We start from the raw sequence: 23320 nt of genomic DNA, 5'->3' as shown, positions 1-23320 counted from the left end.
GCCTGGGAAGATGGTGTGGTGCCAGCTATTGAACTGCAAAGGGCACCTGGTTGCTAATACATCAAAAACGCTCCGAGTTATCCTTTACATGATTTCATATCTGGTTAGAAACTGGAGACAGATGGTGTAAATCTCTTCTGAGTATTTGGCAGTAAATTAGGTAGATGGACAGGGGTGGAAGCAAGGATGGTTTTCAGGGATAGAAAGGTACAGAGAGGTAGAAGGGGTGGTGTTGATGTCAGCTAGATTCATTTAGGCTTTCTTTTCTCTTATCTTGGACCTTTAACTTCCTTGGCTCAGCATTCCTCATGCCTTTTACGGGCTCTGCAGAACATTGCTTACTCTGACAGGGAAGAGCATATACAAGTGGATATATGTGTGCCAATGCAGCCAAACACATTTCAGAACCATGTCCCCCCTTTCTTCTTCCTGAGAATTCTCAACATGCTTCCCTGCAATTAAATTTAGAACCAGTTCTACCATGAATCATTCCAGTTTTACTTCTTGACATGCCAAAATGACCCATCTTCATTTTAGCACAGACATGGAACCGATTCAAAATGTAATGGGAAATCACTTGCATCGAAGAACTGATGAGTCTCCTTAAGCTCATTCAAGGAGAGTTATTTTAGTATGAACCAAAAAGGAGGTGAAGGAACAGGGTGCTGGCAAGAGAGGGTGGATGCTGGGCCAGGGCTGACCTTCTGTCTGTTATTATTTGTCTAACCTACATTGCAAAGTTGATGTGCTGGGAAAATGTGCCAGCTTCATACAGGGATTGCCGCTGGCTGGTCCAAAACGTCAAAATGGTGGTCACAACAATTCAATCAAATATCTGCTTGTGTGTGTGTGTGTGTTTTAATGTGTGACACAGATAAAAGACTGGGAGAGCTTTGATCAAACTGTTGTGATGTCACAATCACCACCTTGATTTTTCTGACCATACCCTGCAGATACCCTGGCATCATATATATACAAGCATCAAGTATTTGGAGTCAAAGTAAATAGGCTTTGAAAGGCTACCACAAGCAGGTGATGGGAATAAATTAAACTGCTACTACCAACAATTTTAGAGGCATCTTTTTTTGCAAGTGTCTGCTATTATTTCTTGAAAGAAAAAGTGTACCGAGAGCCTCTTACTTACCAGGAAAACAAAGCATTTAGTCAGCTGTGACAAGAGCAAAATAGTCTTCTTTGAAATATCGGTTAGGTGCTAATGCTTTTTCCATTCCTAAGGTAGTTTCATTTCACTCTGCTCCTCATGAATAATAAAGACAGCATATCCTGATAAAAATAAATGTAGTGATTCAGAGAAGAAGAATGGCTGACAAAGAAGTAGGGGAGAGAGAGAGACAGACAGGCAGGCAGACAGACAGGCAGACTGTGTGTGTGTGTGTGTGTGTGTGTATAATATATAGCCAGACAGATTATACAGAGTGTGTGTGTATCAACCATCTGTGAGCATTGCACTGGGACTGTCAGCTTTCCAATCAGGTAGTCAGAGAAACATCTTTATGTTCAACTAAAGAACCCACTCCCAAAGAAAGGTAGCTTAATCTTAATCCTTTTAAGATTGTAGTTATCTGATTTCATATGCTCTTCCTCACCTTGCAGGAGTAAAGCAAGAGGTTTGACTGACTTGCTTGCATAAAAATATGCCTAAGTAAGTACACCATTAGTACTCTTTTCCAGAAGCACCTGGAGTGGGTCAACAGAGTAAAAAATGGCAGACATGTTCAGGAAATCAGCAAAGGGAAGAAAGCACTATTCTATGGGCAGGATTCTGCTACTTTTGCTCAATTAAAGTTCAAAAGACAGCTTCTTTACAAATGTGTCAGGGCACACTTCTTCAGACATTTAAACCATGATGTGCATAAGTCTGACATTTAAGACATGGAGAGAGTTTTCACAACACTTGAAAAGAATGTGGCTGATGAGTATGAACATACACACAATGCTTTCTTAACAACATCTCACACGGTTTTGGATACCAGTTGATGGCTTTTCTGCAGTTAAATGTATTCTCCATTGTGAAGAAATAGGGGTGTCATTTTCAATTGGCCAGCACTGGAATTTTAAGTCAAGAAATAACCATATGCTCAGGAGAGTAGCAAATGAGGAAAATGAATGCTAGGCTGATCTTTGTGGATGCCTGAAGGGGGATCATCATTGTTTTGAATTGTGAGGTCCATTTTTATCCCAACAGAAGAATGCTTTCTCTCATATAACTGCATGACTACTCCCCCAGAGGCTATCTGCCATCCCTCCAGGTCAGAGAGGATGGGTGTGCTCCAGGTCCCCGCTCTTGAACAATGTCATCTGGTGGGACTTGCTGTAGGAGGTGGGCCTTCTCCATAGCAGCACCTACCCTATGGAACAGCCTCCCTCCAAGATCCAGAGGGCCCCTACTTTCTTGGCCTTCTTGGCTCTTCCCCCAGCCATTGGGCCAGGATGCAAGTTGAACCCAGCACCTGTATGCTTGAGATAGGAGTATTATGGTGCCTTATTGTGTGCAGTGGTTTTAATTTTCTTATGTTTTGCTAGTTTTGTATGTTAATGCTGTGAGCTGGCCAAGGTTATATTATATCACATAAGACTTTTAAATAAATAAATTCATCTGGGGAGAACTTCATAGGAACAAGTTCACAGTTGGTGAACTTTGTCAGCCTCAGTCTAGACAATGGACAGTCCATCAGAGATGCATTAAATCTACCAGGATTTAACCCTTCCCACATCACACAGACCATCTGTTATAATTATTTTCTAGGAACTCCTATGCCCAGCTATAATACTTTTATTTTTTTTTTCCTAATAAAGTTAGTAGTGATGTGACACAACAAATCTAAAGAGTGGATAATTATTTTGTTGTTTCCCTGCCATCCCTAATATTTGGCTGCACTGTTCCATTCCTAAAGAAAGTCAACCTATAAATCCCTTTCCTCTGGCCTTTCTATGGGTAAAACATATTGGAAAAGAGAGGGAGAGAGAAGAACAGAGAGCGAGCACGCAGGACTAGTGCTGTATTCTGTGTGCATTACTTGATTTAAACATGATTTGCTAGATGCCCACTTTAAAAATTACTGGAAAGAGAATCACCTTATCACACTATTCAATCTCTCTGATCAAGAATCACTTTGGATAGATCATCGTGTTTCCCAATCTCCTTTTGATTCAATATGCAAATTGACAAAGGAAATTTTCCTTCCTCTTTCAGCCCCCACCCCCATCATTCTCTACTTCATTTTGGATTCAAATGACAGCGGTCAGATCTGAATTTCAGCTACTATCATATTTCCCAAGCCAGCATGCTCATTGATCTAGTAACCAACAGCAAACACAAATGGTTAGCTTGGTTTGACACTTGATCCAGCTGACGTGGCCATCCATATCCTGAAAGGTTTCAAAAAAGTTAATGCTTTCAGGGACGACCCTTTCCACAGTCTCATGAATAACACAGGTTTCCAGGTGGCCTCCCAATGTCCGTCCTGGCCTATTAGGCAATGGGGAAGCACAGAAAACTGTAAAAAGGTAATATACGCTACATTTTTGGCAATGAAGATGTGATTGTTTGCTCTACTATCAGATGGGTGGACCGAAAAAAAAAGCAGGAGCCTAATGGTCTCATTCTCTTGAGGAATTAGAGGTGAAGCGTATCTCAATTATAAAAGCTAGGAAATCCATCGTTTCAAATGAGCATTCATGCCAATGAATTTCAGTACAATTCAGTGAGGTGCCAAAGTTCAATCTACAGGAGATGCTTTGGACAGTTTTAATAAAATGCTGAGAGCTACCTCCTCAATTCTTCATCTTCCCAAGCAAGCAGTATTCAGAGGGAAAGAGGAAGAGATGGTTATTTATTTAACGATGATCTTCCCATCTCCCCATTTCAGTGACCTTAATATTTATCCATTAGGGCATTCTAGGTGTGTATGTTGCTCAGCGACTAAGTTTATGAATGAATATGGTGGAAAGACCAGGAATAGAAACCCAGTCTTTGTTTGTTTGTTTGTTTGTTTTTACTGTGGCAAAAAGAACAGCTCTGAGTGAAATGTTTTTGAATTTTAAGTCAAGAAATAACCATATGCTCGGGAGAGTAGCGAATGAGGAAAATGAATGCTAGGCTGATCTTTCTGGATGCCTGAAGGGGGATCATCATTTTTTTTTAATTGTGAGGTCCATTTTTGTCCCAACAGAAGAATGCTTTCTCTCATATAACTGCATGACTACTCCCTGCAGTAGAAATAAGGGCTGAAATTAACAGACAGAGATATGGCATCAGAAAATACAACAGATTTGCTTCTAACATGTTCCAACCATTTTTACTCCCAAAATCAATTTGACCAGGGCATGCTGGTAAAGATTAGGATGGTTATTTTAAAACCATTCAAGGAAATTTTGAAACAGCCCCAATCATTCCGTATGTGTGACTTTGCTCAAAGTTACAAGCAGCACTGCACATTTTTCATTCCTTCACTTACTACGTCCTAGATGCTTTCTTCCATTTTTTCTCCTCTTACATAGCAGAGCCGTACATTGCCCTTTTTGGAAATTACTTGTAATGTGTAATGACTTTTTAAACATCTAAATAATTATCTCCCTCCCTCTGTACCTCAGACTTCAGCTCTAAGTGAATAAAAGGTAAATAATTACTGTCTTCCCAAAGGATCATGGGAATTTTAGTTGAATGGGAAGTTAAGATCTTAGAAACACTTACTGTGTAAGAGGTACTCAACAGCTCACCTAACTTTATTCTTGACTGTACTACACCAAGCAAACTGACAGAGCTAATATACATTTGAAGCGTAGATATATCCATTTCTATCCATTCCTACTCATCTACTGTATCTCCATTTCAAATACTACAAATCGTTTAATTCCTGCTATTGAGCCTGTCAGTCCACAAAGCATTCCCAGATCAGAACATACTTGTCCAATCTTACTGCTGTTTTCCAAATCTTGAACTACAGATTAACCTGATGGGCTACAACATCTCATTTTGACCTGAACATTCTCCTGTGAAATCAAAAGCAAGTTTAACATTTTTAAAGATTTTTTTAATCCCACCTTTATTATTTTTTATAAGTAGAGAGCCAGTTTGGTCTAGTGGTTAAGGTGCTGGGCTAGAAACCAGGAGACTGAGAGTTCTAGTCCTGCCTGAGGCAGGAAAGCTGGCTGGGTGACCTTGGGCCAGTCCCTCTCTCTCAGCCCAACTCACCTCACAGTGTTGTTGCTGTGGAGAAAATAGGAGGAGGAAGGAGTATTAGGTATGTTCCCCACCTTGAGTTATTTATAAAAACAATAAAGGCGGGATAAAAAATAAATAAATATATATATAACTCGAGGTGGGGAACATACCTATGTAATATTCCTTCCTCCTCCTATTTTCCCCAAAACAATAACCTTGTGAAGTGAATTAGGCTGAGAGAGAGTGACTATCCTTATGACTCTTAAGGTTACTTGAAATGTATAATATATCATATTTTCTATTTGTAATTCCCTTCCTCCAAGCAGAAAATACTTTTCCAGCAATTTACCACCCTTTTGGACAGTAGAAATTACCACAAATTATCACTGGGGCTGTTGACACAGAGGATGCTATGATGCCCTCTACATTCAACCAAAACAGTTTGTGCCTATGGGCACAGTTGGTTCCATTCTTAGAAACACTGACGGAAACGCTTGTTCGCCAACATGGGTAGAACTGTAGTGCTGATATTTCTGGAAGTCTCAGGAATGTAGGAACACTGTCTGCTGTTGTTAGGTGAATTACTGTATTTGGAAAAGTGCTTCAAATGTATCAAGGTCACTTCATCTTCTCATATGTATGGTGTGGCCACTGAGGGTCTTCCCAAGTCATACAGTATATGCACAGAAGACATTTCTGCTAGACCTGCCAGAGCCAATCAAGTTTGAAGTATTTCCATCCACATATAAATACGGTATGTAGATGGCCTGGGAAGAGCTTCAAATAAGCTGTGCTGAATTTTGACAAGGATGTGACCTCACTATTTCCAGGTGTCACTTGTGGCATCGCTGTGATCAAAGCATCTTTCAAATGATTCACATAGCAAACGTACTCATCAGACTTCCAGAAATCTCGAAGCGAAAACCCAGAAATTTGCATATCGAGAGTAAAATCCTAATAGATTCAGGCCTTCAAAACCATTGTGCTGAATCTTCAGGAGGCCACACAGCCAAATATTTTGCACAAATAATGTACTGGCTCCATAATCACCAAGCATCCAGTAAACTTGACAAAATATCAGCTTCATAATTACATACACATATTTTTCCAGCAAAAATAGTTGTGGTTTTAAAATAACAAATTTTATATGCTTTTTATTCCAAAGACCCCAATTTGATTGGTAAGTTTAGAGCAAATTTCATTGTATAAAAGAGCAGGGCATTTTCAAAGATGGGCTCTTCTCAAAATTATAGTTTGAGACTTATTCTTGTTTCCATGGAAATGACCTTTTACTATTCTATGGAAATGGAAGTAGTTTTATATATTTCTCTTCTTCCGGCTTTATTACGCCAGCAAAGCTATAATTCAGTGTACAGTCAGAGTATAGGAAAGTGAAGTAACTCTATGGCCAGGAGATTACAGAGTGCAGAGAAAGCCATTTTCACCTACTGGTAGGTTCCTAAAGGAATATTTGGAGTTTAAAAAATCCTCTAGTCTTTGAATAATTCTGTACCCTACACCCCTATAGCTAAAGGTTTGGAAAACTTCTTTCTGAAGTATAGGACCGAAAAGGGAGCTCACAAAAATAAAAACGGAGATTGACGTCACCAGTATTGTTTTTCACTCATCCTCTCTCTTTCTCGCAGAGTAAAATTATTCAGTAAGCATTATGGATGATTGCCTGGAACTCTGCAGATTGTGATTTCTTCAAGGGAGAAATGATCTTCCTAAACAAATGGAACATGTCGTTTGCTATGCATGTGGTTTGCAGCTACTTTGCCATTAAATTCTTAAGGTGTAAAGAGACACTCACCACTACAAATTCCCATGATGGACTTCTTGTGGTCAAAAGCTGCTCCAGATAAAGGCTGTGCTGAGGCAGCTTACTCCCCCCCCCCAAATTAATTGCAGAACTGTATTTCCCAGCAATTCCCCTCTTCCTGTAGCTAACTGGAATGGACAATAAGAACAAAAACTTGCATTTTAAAAATGCATTGCTTCCTATGAAAATAGTATGTATCATGGTGAGTAGAATGAAACAGGGGAACATCTCTGTGCCTTTTAAAACTTTCACAGCATAAGAAATGTTGGTTTTTGTATGATATTACTGATTTTTCAAACATTAGGAACAGATCTTCACTTTCCAGCCATCTGTCAGCATACATTTCTTGAGCAGGGAAGGAATATTAGAAACTGATCCAAATGTTCTGCTTACTAATATGGCTCAGATGGCCATTGTTGTCATATTGCCAAAGCACCTCACTATCTTTTATTATAATTCCCCTGTGTTGTTATTTGCCATGTGATTAATTTGACAGTGTGGATCATTACTAAGTCAATGATGAAAGAGAAAAAAAAAGTCTTAGGACCACAGTGTTTGAGGATGGGATGGTGAAAGAAGCAGAATATACGTCTGAGGAGGCCGTATGAGAATGTTAATTTGAGAAAAAAAATGCAAAATGTCTTTTTTTATCATTCTGAAGGGCTGACATCAGTGAAAAGGGAACTCATGATAGTGAGTTATTAGATCCACAGAGAAACAATTTGCAGTAAGATGTTTTCCATGCATGGGTACGAGCGTTCTCATGATTCTAAGTCTACATGTCCACACAGCCTCTTTCTCTTTTCTCCTCTTTTCACAAGTCTTGATAGCTGTTATGTGAGGTAGGCCAGCACTTTCTTCCTTTTCTTTTTTGTTCTAAACATTTGATTTAAAGGTTCCAGCAAGATCAGTTTCCTAATCATTTTGGAAATTTTAATCAGATCTGATCTGCGTATCCCTAATATTACATGATCCCTATTATAAGACGAGTCTTCTGCTGTCTGTCACCAACTAATATATTATTATTATTATTATTATTATTATAGTATAATTCCATTCAGCTTTAAAAACACTGCAATCAACATTTCTTAAAAAGCTTACTTTTTATTTTTAGTGGGGAGAACAGCCCCTTCACAAGTGTATAAAGGAGTGAAAAGCGTTTTCACTGCAAATGGACTGAGACTGGCTGCAAGAGCTTAAGATCTGGGGGGAAAGGAAAGATTTAAAGAAGAAATAGTTAAGATAAGAAAACATAGTGCTACAAACTTAGGAATAGGGACATAGAAATAGAACACAGAAATAGAAATGTATAAAATAAGAACAGAAATAGAATAGTTGTAAACTTATAGTAATAGGAAGAGTGTTGAACAAGATAGGGGTATAATTTTGTAAAATAAAGCAGTTTTGTGTGGGAAAAACAAATGCAGTCTTGGTGTCTGCATTCTGTACCATGTTAAAACAACAACAACAACAACTAACAATTCCATTGGTAACACAGGAGTCAATCTTGGGTGATGGCTTATCCTGCCTAGATTTGGAAGCTGATCTGAGTTGGTTAGTACTTGGGTGGGAGACTGCTCAGGAATCCTGGCCTGTAGGCTACTCTAGAAGATCAAGCGATATCCTAAAGAAATGGAAAGGCAAACTACTTCTGCATGACTGCCAATAAAACTATATGGATATGCCCATGTAATCAAGAGTAACTTTACATTATTTAGCCCATCTGACTGATACTGTTTTACCTCTGGCTATACCCACCTTGCAAGAGCAAGGAGAAAGTTCATAGAGATTCCTTCAAAGAGAACCCTGTGAGTGGTGCTTTGTGTATACGCCTTGACTAGAATAACGATTTTGAAAAGGGGGGGGGAGCAACAGAGTACTTTTGTACAAAGAAAACTTTCCCTTGTGGAAAAGCACAGTTTGATACAAAAATCAAATCTTGTACATAGGAAGCTCAGCCCTCATTTGTTTTTTATCCCCTACGGGATATTGTAAGAAGATAACATTCATTGGAAAAGCATTGTAAGCAAGACAGTCTTTCAGTATTTGTTTGATTAAATGTTTTGGTCAGTTCAGCTGATGTTTTGCTTTGATACGGAATGCAAGGGACCCTAATATATATTTTTTCTCAGTGGCAAACCTGAACAAGAAGGGATTCAGCTATACTTTCAAATTCCTCCTAATCCAATTTCTCCCTGAAGGTTGAAGCTCCAAATAATTGTAATTTCTGGTACATCATACATCACCTCTTTCCTCTTCCATTTTCCTTATTTCATTCCCATCTCATTCTACTGATTAATAAAACATTGATTTGATTAAAATTGCAAACAAAGCAATCAATATAGTCCTACATATGTTTGCATCAAAATCTGTCCCCCCAGGGTACTTTTTTCCAGTACACACTCATATCAATTTCCTTTTTTGCAATGTTTCCGTCAGTATCATGTTCACACTGTTCTGGTACGGTACGGTACAGAGCAGAGAATGGAAGATACATTCATCTTTTCTTTTCTAAATTTCCAGTGGTATCAGAATCCAGGAAAAAGGGAATTCAGATCATAGGTTCTGCTATAGGGGACAAGTGACAAATATGTGTTGTAATGAAAAGGCCACCCCTTACTTATTTGCATTTAACATTGTGATGCAAACATGGAAAAGTGGAGTTCTACAGGTTAAAGCGTTAAAGAAACTATTGGGAACCTGCAAATTTCAAATCCAATTTAAGAAACACAACAGAATTCTATTCTACCAATGAAACAGAGCTAAGGGGAAAATAACCGTTTCTGTCACCACAGATTGAGGCAAATTCTACTATGCAGTACAGATGAGTGCTAAGTTAAAGTGATGAAAGATGATTTGTTTGACTTTTTAAAAAAGCTTCTTTCAAACTTTTTGCTTGAATAATGGATTAATGGAACCATTACTTGTCTCAGGACAAAACCTGGTTGCAATAAAAATATGTGAAGGTTCTCAGCTTGATGGAATCTTACTCTCTTTTTGCTTCAACAAAAATCTTGCTGAATTTTTGTAAGCTCCCTCCTTCAAATGAGCATGTCCAAGTTTGGCTTCTAATTCATTCTAGTTAAATGAATTTAACTATTTTTCTGATGCAGTTCCAGACAAGACATATTCCTTAGATCTGGTTGACTGAAATCTGGTGCCCTTATGTCATCTTTCTGGAATGGTCATCTTCTTCCACCCAGCATGCAGGTTTGGAAGGGGTACACATAGAAACGTGAGGAGGGGGGGCAAGCTAGATCACTTGAATCAACCCCAGCGATCAATGGGATAATGGATGTCAGTACCAGAACACACTCACATCTGTACCATTATGGTAGCAGAAGCAAGTAAAAGGATACATTTTTTCTTCTCAGTTCCTTTCTTTTATCTTGATAGAATCTCAGGCTGATGTGTAAGTCAGATATCCATTATGAAGGATTTTGTTGCAACACTAGCCTATGAATTGAAATACATCCTTAAAGAATCCCCTGGCTTAAAAATACAACTATCCTGCCCTATTTTATTTTATTATCATCTAAGATTTTGTGAATCACAGTGGAGTTCATCACTAGTAATCTAGGAAAGCAAGTTAGCAAGTCTTTAATAAGGCTATATAGCACCTTTCTTGGGATCACACAAAGTTTGCAAGATTTGATTGCAGAAAAGCACAAACAAACTGCAGCACCTTTTTGGAACTACGACTGAAGGGGTGTAATCAAGCCTTGATCTTTAAAATGCCATGGGATTCTGTTTTGTTTTGCTGTAAAAAGGCTGCAGAATATCTCTCTGGAAGTTTTTTGAAAAGGTTGATGGTGTTACATGGGAAAGTGTATTATACACTTGGCCTTTTCTTTCTCTGTTCCATTATCTGATCCATCTAGACAGCATTGTTCCTAGTTGACAAAATCAACCAAAGTTATAGTTAACCTGCAACTGACTAAGCATTTGGGTTGAGGAGAAAAAAAAACACAACCCTTAATTTTGACTTATCTTGTTTCTGACTATAGTAACTAAGAAATGTTCAAACTGCCCATTTTGCAGTTTGCAGGCAAGTAAATCTTAAGTTTTTACCTCTTCATCTTTTTATTAGGCATGTCACCTAATTCTGGCAGAATGGGCATCCCTTGGGTCCCATCAGCCAGCAAATGCTGGTTGGTGGGGCCTAGAAGTCATGTCTTTCCGCCATAGCACTCACCTTATGGAGCATTCTCCCTCTGGAGATCAGAATGGCCCTGACCCTCATGGCCTTTTGTAAGACCACGAAGACCTGGCTTTGTCCTAGTGACACTTGATTGCAATGTCTTCTTCAGCTGCTGTGCATTTTAATTTTTGTGTTGTTGCAATTGTTTTTACTTTATTTGAATTTTGTCTGCCACCCAGAGTTGCTTGTTGAGATGGTGGCCATACAAACTGAACGAATGAATGGGGAGAGAGAGAGAATTTTGAATATAAAAAAGCAGAATAAAAAAAAACAAAAACCATTGACTTCCTAATCTAAGTGTGAATAAATTATTATGTTAGGGTTACTAACTTAAATGGCTTATTAATATAATTATTTTGATTCCCTTCCTGAAAGGGAAAAGAAAGAAAAAAGTATGTTACATTAGAACTGCTGGTTGTCATAGATGTGAATATTATTATTGCTGGAGTATTTCAACTGTGGAATTCTCTCCCCAGTGCAGTTACTTTACTGTTTAGTTTTGAACTAAATACTATTAGTATGATAAGTATTATTAGTATACTGTTGTTCTTTGTGGCTTTTAACTGATTTCATATGCATTTTCTTGACAGGACAGTTTCTTGGTTTCCTCTGTAGTTCAAAACTTTCCTTGTGATCTTTTACATTTTTCAATATCCTTCCTGAGCAATTCAGAAATACTTCCGTAAATATTTTGTAAGCCTCAACCTCTAATAATAGGTGTGAGCTTTCCCCTCCCCACTCCTAGCACAGGTCATCTTTAAATTGTTATTAGGACACAAAGTATGTCGGACAGAAAATGAGAATAAAGTAAAATAAACATATTGGGTGGGTGCAGCTAACAATGAGCACAATCATGGCTGTGAGACCTGTAAAGCCACAGGGCACCCAGTTCTCCATAAATTTCTCTTTAAAAGATCTGAAGCATATATTGTGCTGAGGTGACTGTTTCCCTCTCTGCCACGCTGTGACAAAACTTGTTTCATGTTGCCCGCATTTATTATTATTTCCCTTATGAAATGCAAAGTGAACAAGCTAGAACAATGAGATCATGTTCCTGCTATAAACCACTCAGTGCATCCAATCTAAGAGAAGCTGTTTTCAGAGATGAAAGTGTCACTGTTGAGAAGCACAAGGTCCCAAGAAAACAGTGGCTGGTGTGTTCACTCAAGTTTCAAGCTGTTTGATCACATACACTGCTGGGCACTCTGAACAGCAAAATATTTTTCTTCACTTTGAAAACCTAATGTTTAAAAAAAAACAACCTGCCTGACTAGCTAGTCACTATTTTGTTGACATCTGATTTGATGGATGGATAGCCATCTCTTGATATAGAAGAATGAACTTCATTGAAAGCGAGTAATGTTTACTGGAGGTGGAGGTGGAGGTGGAAGAGGGAAAGGAGGAGGAGGAGGAGGAGGAGGAGGAGGAGGGGAGGAGGAATGTTCCAATGACCCAAAACATTCAAGAGCTGGCTGTGAGTGCTTCACAGCCAGCTCTACCCACAATAAATTGTTCACTTGTTCAGGCCCCCCACCAACCCACACCCCCTCTACCTTCATATATGAAGATTACTTGGGTGAATGGTGATAGGATAACATGCGTGGATACATGTTCAGCACTTCAAGGCAGCATATATAAGGCTTTCTTCTCCTTTTCTCCCCTCAGCAACAACTCTGTCGTGGGCTTGGCTGAGAGAGAGAATGATTGGTCCCAAGTCACCCAACTGGCTTCCGTTCCTAAGGCGGATCACTCACAGTCTTCCTGTTTCTGGTCCAGCACCTTAACCACGGCACCAAACTGGCTTTTTCTTTATTTCTTTTATTTCTGAATCTCTTTTTCTGGTTTGCTTGTAAAGGTAGAACTTTAGAATTCAGTCTCCTTGTTCTTAGATCTTCTTACCACATCAAATCTGATTAAATAATTGAAAGATTATGTAGAGAAAATCTATCTTGCATAGCAGAAAGAGTACTAGTGGGATAACTCACAATTTAAACTTTTTGATGGATTGTTTTGCTCATGTAGCCTGATCTGTGTTGTAGCCATTCCAGACCCAGCCAGGTTTAAAAGAATGGATGTAATGTCTGGAAATTGTAAGATGTTCTATAACTAAAGGGGGAAAAAAGATTGGAAGCTTTAAAATTTAATTGACTGGTTATGCAGATAGTGACTAGTGTTTCAAGACAAACTGAACTATCCCAAACAGTGCAACTGAAAAAAAAAAAAAAAAAGCTTGGTTTTCATTTAAATGCTTTTTAAAAAGAATTTCAAGATTTGTTTAACATAAATAATAAATGTAATTCATATAAGCATGATAAGATTTGCACGCCCAATCTTTTTATTCTGAACCTTTGACTTCTATCAAACTTTTTTTTTTTTGGTGAAAGGAAGAATGTAGGAGAAATTGATTCTGATTTTTTATATCATAAATATGATAGCATAAGCCATGCATTGTTGTTGGAAAAGCTGAATATCCATTGCTGTGAAAAACAAAAAAAACAAAAAAACAAAAAAAGCATGTGCATTTGCTTTCAGACCTCAGAAATGTCTCATTACCCTCCAGGTTGGCAGAAATCCCACCAGAGCTTACGAGAGGACTTCTCTTAGACCTTGATCTGCCACTCTTGTATTCATAGGATGGAGCCAGGTAATAATGCAACTTTAACTTCTGAGAATTAATTCAGCATAATCCAATGAGAATTTCTGCTGTTAAGGGGCCTGTTTCATTTAACTATTTAACCTATTTGACTATGTCATTTAACCATTTCAGCAATGAGTGAAAAAAAAAAAAATCATTCTGAGCTCAGGTACACAGTCTATTCAAAGAAGTTGCTTCTTCACCATCCCTGCCCTAAATAGCAATCTTATGAAGCTTTAATATTTATATTTCAGAGACTTCCTCTCACCACACAGCCTTCCCACAAGACGCATTTGAGTTCCCCAGAGATAATCTCACACTGTTCATGCTACTCCATTACTACCTGCTGCATTGTATCCTTGAAATCCCACCCAGCTTCATTTCACAAGCACTTTGTCTGACTAACCTAACACCAAACCAGAGATGTTACATCCATTTCTCTGTGTATATCATAAGAGAATGGGGTTCATCAATCATACAAGATTACTATGAACACATTTTAGCCTCACACACACATCGCTGTTTTGTTTTAGAGATCCTTCTCAGAATCTTCAGATGAGTTAAGCATGACAACATCACTAAATATATTTCCAAATCCCTGTTAGATTTCATCATACATTTGTATATCATACATCTTCCTTTGCAACTCCATTGGTCATATGCAGATCAAAATAAGAATGAAAAATAATTCTGTCAAAAACTAATTTCAGTATTGCAATTATTAGCAGTAAACACAGCTTTTCTCTATCCCAAATAAAAAAGGTACAGTTAAAAAAAAGCTATATGTAAACTATGGTAATTGTATTGTAAAACAGAGCTTCCAGTGCAATAATTTTATTTATTTATGTATTTATTTAATCATATTTATATAGCTGCCAATCTCACAAAACCACAAATTTGCATTTGTGAAGACTGTGTTAGTGAGATGTATGTTTCAAATAAAGAAGCAGGGTATTTGCATTCAAGAAAAAGTTCTTCAGGAACTTATGCTATTTATTCTATAAGAAAAGATGCTTGGGTCTTCCATAAGATGCAAGACATAAATGGCTAAATACTTTTTTCTATTATTCAGTTTTATTAATCTGTAGAAAAAAAAATCAGATTAAATATTGCTATAGTAGCATGAATTGCAAACTTGACAGGATGTTTAACAATCTGCACATCCTTACACCATTTTTCTCTAAGCTTGCCCATCCTGAAGTCCATGGAGAAAAACAAGGCAAAATAATGCCAACAAAATAGACGTAACAAAGACTCACACAGCTTGCAACCCACTTGTCAAAAGACACCCTACCAGTCTTATGGTATGTCAATAGCAATCCTGTTCTTACAGTCAAGTGGAAAAGGAATAATCCACCTCTGAGTACGTGGGTGGTAGTTTGCATTCCTTTTCATGGGTGACAAATTGTGCATGCTTGATTTTCTGTATTATTTTCTGTATTTTTCCAAAATTAAAATTTGAGCATTAAACATGGTGCTGTTCAGATGTGTAAAGACTCCAGTATCAGCTAAAGAATTATAACAATTGAAGCTCATTGTATTTGAAAAGCACCCGGCTGGAAATCAAAGCCTGTTCTCTGCTATATATTCATTATTTCTCAGAGGTAGACATTCTTTTAGATGTTGTATTTAACAGTTTTTATTGGGAGGGAAAACTAAGGGCTGGGGGAGGGTTCTCATCACACACATGGGCAAAGCTGCTTTTAGATGGTTCTTGGTTTATCTTATCTTATCTTATCTTATCTTATCATCATATGCCTACTTTGGGCTTATGCTTTTTTTTTTTTTTTTACCTGTTTTCCACCTTGATGGAGAAAATGTAAAACTTTCAGAAATCATGGAAAAAGTTTTGAGGACCACCCTACTGAAGCCCTAAGCACATGAGTGCTCTTTCACATTGTGTGCAAATTCCAGGATCGTGCCCACAGGCCACACCGAACCATCAGAAGTATCTGCAGGCTGCACTCTCATCACCTTCTCATTATTGCTGAAATGTGTCATCATCAGAGGGCAACCAAATGGCCGAAGAGCTCTGTTTCATATCCCCCTCATTGAGTGTGTGATGGAGGTGGAATTAACATCTCTTCTACGTAGAGCACCTTCCATGAAACTGAACTTGCATTTCATTCTTGGGTTCATCCCTGAGTGACAGATTACCCTACAGATTTTGCTGCTGATTTACCTCGGTATTCATAATTCATAGAAGCATATAGCATTCATCTGGAATATCCTATCAAGTCAACAGAATCTGAGCCTACGTGTAGACTATGAGAGCAACATCTAATGATAGACAGATAGACAAATAACAAACACTCTCTGTTTGGGCTATCTTTACTGGGCTTGATAGCTAAACAGAGAGTGTTTAGGATAAGACACCACAAGGGTCTATGAGGCTAGACTGGGAAATCAATGAATATCCTGGAAGAAGGCAATGGCAACCTACTTCTCTATTATTGCTAGTAAAACTGCATGGATGTGTTCATGTAGTCACCAAGAGTTAAGCTTGTTTCACCTACATGTCACATAGCACCAACATACATCTCACTTTTAGTCACACAGGGATCAAACAAAAAGACAAAGAAGAAATGTAGAGCAGTTACAATATATGGATCCCAATCATAACAGGCATAGACACTGTGAATATAATCTAAATACATTTTGCATGGAATTTGCAAGGTGGATGAGTTTATTAGAACTAAGACCGAGTTCACACATGGTTTGCTCTGCAGATTGTGCGTGGGGCAAAATAAAAGAGGATTTGGGAGTCTTTTATGCACATAAATTAAGAGTCTTTATGCACATTAATCAGTCCTTTACATAGCCAACTAACTGAATCTCCTCTCTCACAGAAGACTGACTAAATAAGCAGTACCAGTTCCTAAGCTTTCATAAGCTCTTTTTTGTGCAAAATAGTTTGTGGATGGTGGGGGGACAATTCAAGTGTTATCCGATATCACTCCTACTCTAGATTCCATGTATAAGACCAGTCCAGGTGCTGGAATTGTCAGTATATCATAAATGTGGGCTCCAATCTTCCCGGCTCCCTTGTAAATGGAAAGTGTCTCTGAAGTCCAGCTTGTCTTCTGATTTCATGGACCTATCTAATATGGAAATGGTCTGCTACTGCCTCTTTTTGGGATGCTTCCCAGTCTAGCCTACAGATCCAGTATACTCTGGGATCTCCCATCCAAACATTAACCAGGTCCAACACTGCTTAAATCTGGTGAGTGCTTTGTCAAATATGGTGCTGACGAGGCTCCATTGTTCATCAAATGCACAAATGTCAGGCAGGTTGTGCAAATTAATCTGATCCACCCAAAATGTGGCTACCAGAGATGAAGATGTGACTGGAAGACATCTCAAAGAGCATCTTCACTTGTGTACTTTCTTCATAATGCTGTTTCCACCAGACTGCTCCATAGGAAAAATGTTAGATCATCAAATAATGAGCAATCAGACTATAAAGAGATATGTGATTTTTCTATTTAATTGTGTGTTCCTCTGGATAGAGTCAGAAGGCAGTAGGACCTTGTTCTCAAGTTGTGATAGAACTCTTATCAGCAATTGAATTATCTTAATTTAAGAGAAACCGGGCTCATAAAAGAATATCACAACTTTTGAATGTTAGACTGGTGCTATTTGCCTTCATTCTAAAGCAACTACTAAGTCAAGAACTTCAAACTGGCAGGTTTCTATGCATCCCTGGACTGAAGAGAGACATTTATTAAGTCAAACATCTGGTTTATAATATGTTTACTTCAAAATTATTTATGCATGCAACTCAGAAAAGATGATTTTTGATCTCTCCACTGTTCCACTTCAACTCCATTTCTGCAAGAAAATTCAAGACAAAGTGTCAACGATGTACAAAACAATTTCTGAAACTTTATTGTGATTTTTTTTTTCCAAAGTACATTTAGTAAATGATCGTAGCCTTAAAACCATCAGTTAAAAAATATGGTTGAAAGAAGTCCACATAGTAATTTAAGCAAAGTTTAGTTCCAATACAGACTTTTGAAGTCACAGAATATAAATATATACACAGTTATATGAATGCAATAAACTCGCAGTTACATTAAGTTATATATATTTATATATTGTAAATAAATAGTAGGGTTTTTGATTTGACAGGCATGAGAGGCATACTGCTTTACATTTAAATTGATTAATAAAATAAAACAAGGAATAAAGTGTAGTACAGTTTGCAAATACAGTCATTTTTAAAAACTTTCATAGAACTGTTACAAAGTTCTATTTGATAGAGGTTCCATCTTGGCATTCACCAGTTTGGCAAATAAGTCCAGAAAACACATATACAATTGTGTTGTGCTAGTCCATTCATTCACATTGGTTTCATGAACGGGACGTAAGAAACCATTTTTGTTTTAACTGGAAGCAATTCTTATTAATGAAAGGCAACTGGTAATCAACTCTTTGCAAAACTGGTGTTTGCTTTTCAAAACTACCATACCGAAGCAGTATTTTACTTCCATCAACAGAGTGGATAATATAGCATAGACAAAACTTAGATAAATGCATAGAGTTTTTTTTCCTTTAAATCTAAACTAGTTATAGATAAATACAGAGCAACAAGACTGAAATATAAGTTATATCAGAATTTTGCAGCTTTTCTTTTATATAAGAATATGTTTCTAAAAAGTGTCTAATTAAACAATATTGTGAACATACATGCCCCTATTCTGGCCCATGGAAGGACTACAGTCTCCTATTGCATGAATGGCTACTGTGTATGTAGCGTTTTAAAACCATTTCATTATTACCCTACAGTTTCCATATCATACACATATTACAGGAATAATTTAAGAGTACAGAGCCTACCAACTATTAAGGAATAATAATTCTGTTGTATCTCAATTGGACATATTCACATTGAGTGCCAACCGGCTAATGCTATTCATTTCCTCTTCTCTTTTAATGAAATGTTACCACTGTATCCAAATTAGAAGTCATGAGAAAGTGCCAAGAGCGACTGAGGCTAAAATGAAATAAAATATTCTTGGGAGTAAGCTTCATTTAACTCAGTGGGACCTATCGTAAGCAGGTGTTCACTTCCTTTCCCCCTTCTGTGAGGACTGATTAAGCAGGTGGAATGATCTCTCACTAGGCCATTCAATCAAAGTCATCGGCTAGTGGCCTGAATTTCTCTTCATTTGTTTCTACTGGGCTGGTGATCTTTGGATGCCCATGTGGGTCTTTGTTACTAACAGAACCCTGCTTATTTTTCATGAGCAGAGAAGGATAAGATCTATTTCCTTGAAACACCAGAAAGAGAAATGTTCTTTTCCATATCCTTTCTCTTCCTGAGATTCCAAGACTACGTTACTCTGATTCCTCTCCATCACCAACCCCTCCTATTTTTGACTCAACTGCATTTGCAAATGCTGTACATAGAAAGAATTGAGAGAACTCAGAAAATGTTCCTTTTTGTCACTTCTATATTTCAGTCTTAAACAAAAGAAGTGAAATGTCCAACTGATTTTTTTTTTTAATCCAGCAGTTATCTAGGGTCTTCATTTTAGGTGACCTCTAGGCTAAAGCACATTCTTATGGTCTCTTGCAACAGCACAGGAAATTAGTATGCTGCATTTTTCACTGCATATCCCACCCTCACCCCCAGAATATAACTTCTAGTTTCCATATGGCAAGACCCTTTGTTTTTATTTCTCTGATTGTATGCATTAGCCTTGCAGGAACAAAGGTTCTCACTACATATTCTCCCTACCATGCTAGATTTCCAGTACAGGATATTAATTCATATAAGGGAACTTTCAAACAGAATTTTGAACAGTTGTCTTTGGAGTAGTGCAGTATTGACTCAGGTTGCATAATAATTCACAGTGTCGGCTTTAACCTGAGTAAAAATAAGCCTTCAGCTCTTTTAATGAGTGTAAAGGACTCTTTTGCTTTTTCGGCGTGAACTTCTTAGCATCCACCTCAGACGTACTGAAGGTGAATCAGCCTTCTATTTGGATCAGCTCCAAAGACAAATTGCTTTGGGGCAAATTGATCAAAAGGGAAAGGGGCTGTTCCCAAAGCTTTAGATCGATTTTTGAATCTTTGTCCTTCATCTGACTTAGGGTAATCCCCAAATTACTGTAATGTTATTTGGAATCCCCACCAGGCAAGTTCTCAAGAAAAGTAAAATGCCAGGAGAAGAAATTGGCACTGACATAGTTAGGACTCTCTGACATGGAGATGCAGAAGACTATCAGAAGCTGTCCTCAGCTATGGCCCTTGTGACTTCCTCTCTCTTAGCCAGAGAAACAACAGCACTCGGGGTGCTAAATGATTTGAAAAACACCATGAACCAGGACATGATGCTTCTGCTGCACATCCACATCAACATCACTCCCTGCCCTTCCACACCTAGCTGGATCCTTAGGAATTTATGCCATCAGATAGTGAACCATGGGCATTAAATGGCTTCTTCTGGACCATCAGGGGGGAGCAGAGAGTAGGATTAGGGTTAGAGGTAAAAAGAAGGAAATGACTGCTACTCTAGCAACTTTTTATCTAGTAAATACCGCATTGAAGTGAAAGAAAATGTTATTCCCCATTTATTTTACCATTTTGAAGGTCATGGTGGATTCACTCAGAAGTAATACACAGGTGTGAGGTTTTGTTGTTGTTTTATCTTCCTTTTTTGTTGTTATTGGACAGTCTTAACTTTAGGGTAACTGCCTTTTCAGGTAAATACAGTACAGTAGCTCTTAAAATGAAGAAATTATTAGCTTCTTAGTTTGAAGTAACTATGTTTCTTCTCTGCTTGAGAAAAGAGACTGGCACTCTGAGGATTTTACAAGAATGAAGGGTTTCCCACCCCACCAAGTATGACTCCAACCCTGTGTCTGTGTGTTTGTGTGTGTGTGTGTGTGTGTGGCCTCAAAACTGGGGTAATATGGCAAAAGATGGGAAACATAAATGTTGAAGGCTCACTTGGCATTCTATTATACTTTGCACTCAAGCAATAACATACATTCTCATATATAATGTTCTCAATGAAGAATTTGTTATCTGCCCCATCAAAGACAAAGCACTATCTGGGATTTGGTGTCAGCTAAGCAAAGCCAAAACTACCTTAAATTATTTTCAACTCATTGATTGCAAGTCACTTGCACCTATCATTGGTATATTTTACCAACAGATTGCTGCTATCTTACATGTTGAAGCATACTAATCACAAAAACTAAGAAGATAGGACATCTTTTCAAAGGAAAAGAACAGTTTTAAGGGCTTGCTGTATTCCCAAACCTTCCACCCATTTCTCTGATTTCTGCACCCTGCATCTCCTCTAAAAAGTGGCATTCAACTATATCACTACTATAACAGATGCAGTGTAAAAATTATTTTAAAAACAGTATTAAACCAGAGTTAATATCTGAAGACATTATGAAAGGCATCTTAATAAATAATGCATTTAGCAATTTAACATCAATTTAGCAGGGTTCATTCCCCTGGAAACAGTGCTTGCTAATTTTACCCAGTTCTGAGAGAAAGTTTTACGAGGCAAAGCTCTTTCCTGTTTTGCAGTTACACTCAATGACGAAACATCTCAATGGTCAGAAACCAAATAGAAACAAACCTCTACTTCAGATCAAACCAGAGCTAGATGTCAGCCAGAACACTAACTGAAGTTGAAGAAGCTCTCTTGGGTTCCAAACCAATTTTTTTGTGATTATGACGTTTTTCCTGTGTGTTCCTAATGCCTCAAGAAATTCAGTGATGGCTGGTCTCAGAGCAGAACTGATCAGCTGGGGCAATTCTAGGGATGAATCGAAAGTCAAAGCTGGTGTTGATCTGACATAGCTTTGAAGAAAACAAAAAATTACCCAGTCCAACCTGGCTTTCTTTCCTGCTATTTAATACTCTCCATAGAATAAGCCTTCACCACATCACAACAGTATTTTTCCTGAAGCAAATGAACCAGGTCCCCCCCACCCCTTCAGAAAAGTTTCACCATAAGGAAATGCACTGACAGTCTACTCTTGGCTGAGTACAGACATGAGATTTTAACACCAACAAGGGTAGTCTGATACTGTTGCCTCTGCTTTCAAAATCTACATTTATCATATTTATACCGAGCTCTTGACAGTCCCTTTTATCAGTTTCCTCATAGTTCAGACTGATGAGGAACAATTATCTCTGGTTACATTTACCCAAAATACATTTAACACACTTCATACTCTTCCAACCATTCTTGAAATGTTTACGACTCGCTTCCTTCCTTCCATGAAAATCAACTATATCATTACATATATTACATTGCATATATCATTCATTAATCTGTTTTATTATACTATCTCTTTGACATTTACAAACGAAAAGTATATAAAAGTGCTGTAACTCAATGAATGTTACTCCTTCTGCGGGGAACGTGTTTTCACTGGAGATTCCACAAGCATCTTGCCATTTGCTTGGACCACTTGATTTCATCCACCGCCTCCATTTTTTTTTTTTTGGGGTGATCATTTATTTCTTTAATTTATTCATTCAATATAAATTTATCATGTTTACACACCACCTAACTTAGGAAATGACTCCTGGTGGTTTCAATTGCTGGTTTTCTCATTCTATTGCTTTCAGTTTACTGTCTCTATTGTGGACAGCTTTGTTTTTGTTTTGTCTTTTTTTTAATGAAAACTGTTATAAAAATGTAAAATTCATCTATCCGTCAATAATAAAATAAGCCTAAAAATGGAACATTGTTTAACGTCTTGGTTGCAAAAGGAAACATGCATCACACAGGACTTACACATACATCTCTTTGGATAGGAAAGTAGATATTTATCTGTTAAGGTATTTGCTGAGCTTTCTTGAAAAAGTTTAAATCATAAAATCACAGAATCACAGAGGTGGAAGAGACCATACAGGTCATCTAATCCAGCCCACCACTCAGTGCAAGATCCACCAGGACATCTCAGGCAGGTGATACCCAGCCTCTTCTTGAAGACCTCTAATGAAAAAACTCGCTACTTCATGTGGCAGCCCGTTCTACTAGCTTGTACAATCAGGAAGTCCTTCTGTTGTGCAGCCTGGACCACCTTTATTGTAGTTTTAACTCATTAGTCCTAATCTGGCCCACTAGGGAAATAGAGAACACAGTATCTCCATTCTTCCTTCTGTTTGACACCCCTCCAGTTATTTAAGAATATTGCTATCGTATCTCCCCTCAGTCATCTTTTCTGTAAGCTAAACACACCACTGATCTTTAACTATTATCCACTGGATTTAGTTTCCAGACCCTTCACCATCTTGGTAAGCTTCCTCTGAATAGTTCTTGTTCCAATTTTTCACTGTCCCTTTTGAACCATGCCACCCAGAACTGGACAGAGTATACCAACATCATACTATGACTACTGATATACTTGATCATTTCTCAGAAGGCTTTATCAGTCTTTACCTGATAAAATATAGGGTAAAATTCTCTGGTCGCTTCTTTGGAAATAGCCCTGAATT

At 37.9% G+C, this 23320-nt stretch overlaps 1 protein-coding gene across 3 annotated transcripts in view; it reads right to left on the bottom strand.

Moving 5' to 3' along the window:
* The window catches only part of PCDH9 (protocadherin 9), a 721360-nt gene that overhangs the window by 651317 nt on the left and 46723 nt on the right, over window positions 1-23320 (bottom strand). The window contains exon 3 of one of the 3 annotated variants that reach the window (XM_063304546.1): window positions 17553-17674. The exons of the other annotated variants lie outside the window; for them this stretch is intronic. Within the exon in view, the coding sequence (XP_063160616.1) occupies window positions 17663-17674 (12 nt within the window). The 3' untranslated portion in view covers window positions 17553-17662. Of the gene's footprint in view, window positions 1-17552; window positions 17675-23320 lie in introns of those variants that run through there. 3 annotated transcript variants of the gene reach the window in all.

Source organism: Candoia aspera, chromosome 5, assembly GCF_035149785.1.
Source record: "Candoia aspera isolate rCanAsp1 chromosome 5, rCanAsp1.hap2, whole genome shotgun sequence".
NCBI classification, from domain to species: domain Eukaryota; kingdom Metazoa; phylum Chordata; class Lepidosauria; order Squamata; family Boidae; genus Candoia; species Candoia aspera.
Note: the sequence above shows the minus strand (reverse complement) of the source record. Positions and strands in the feature narration are given on the sequence as shown.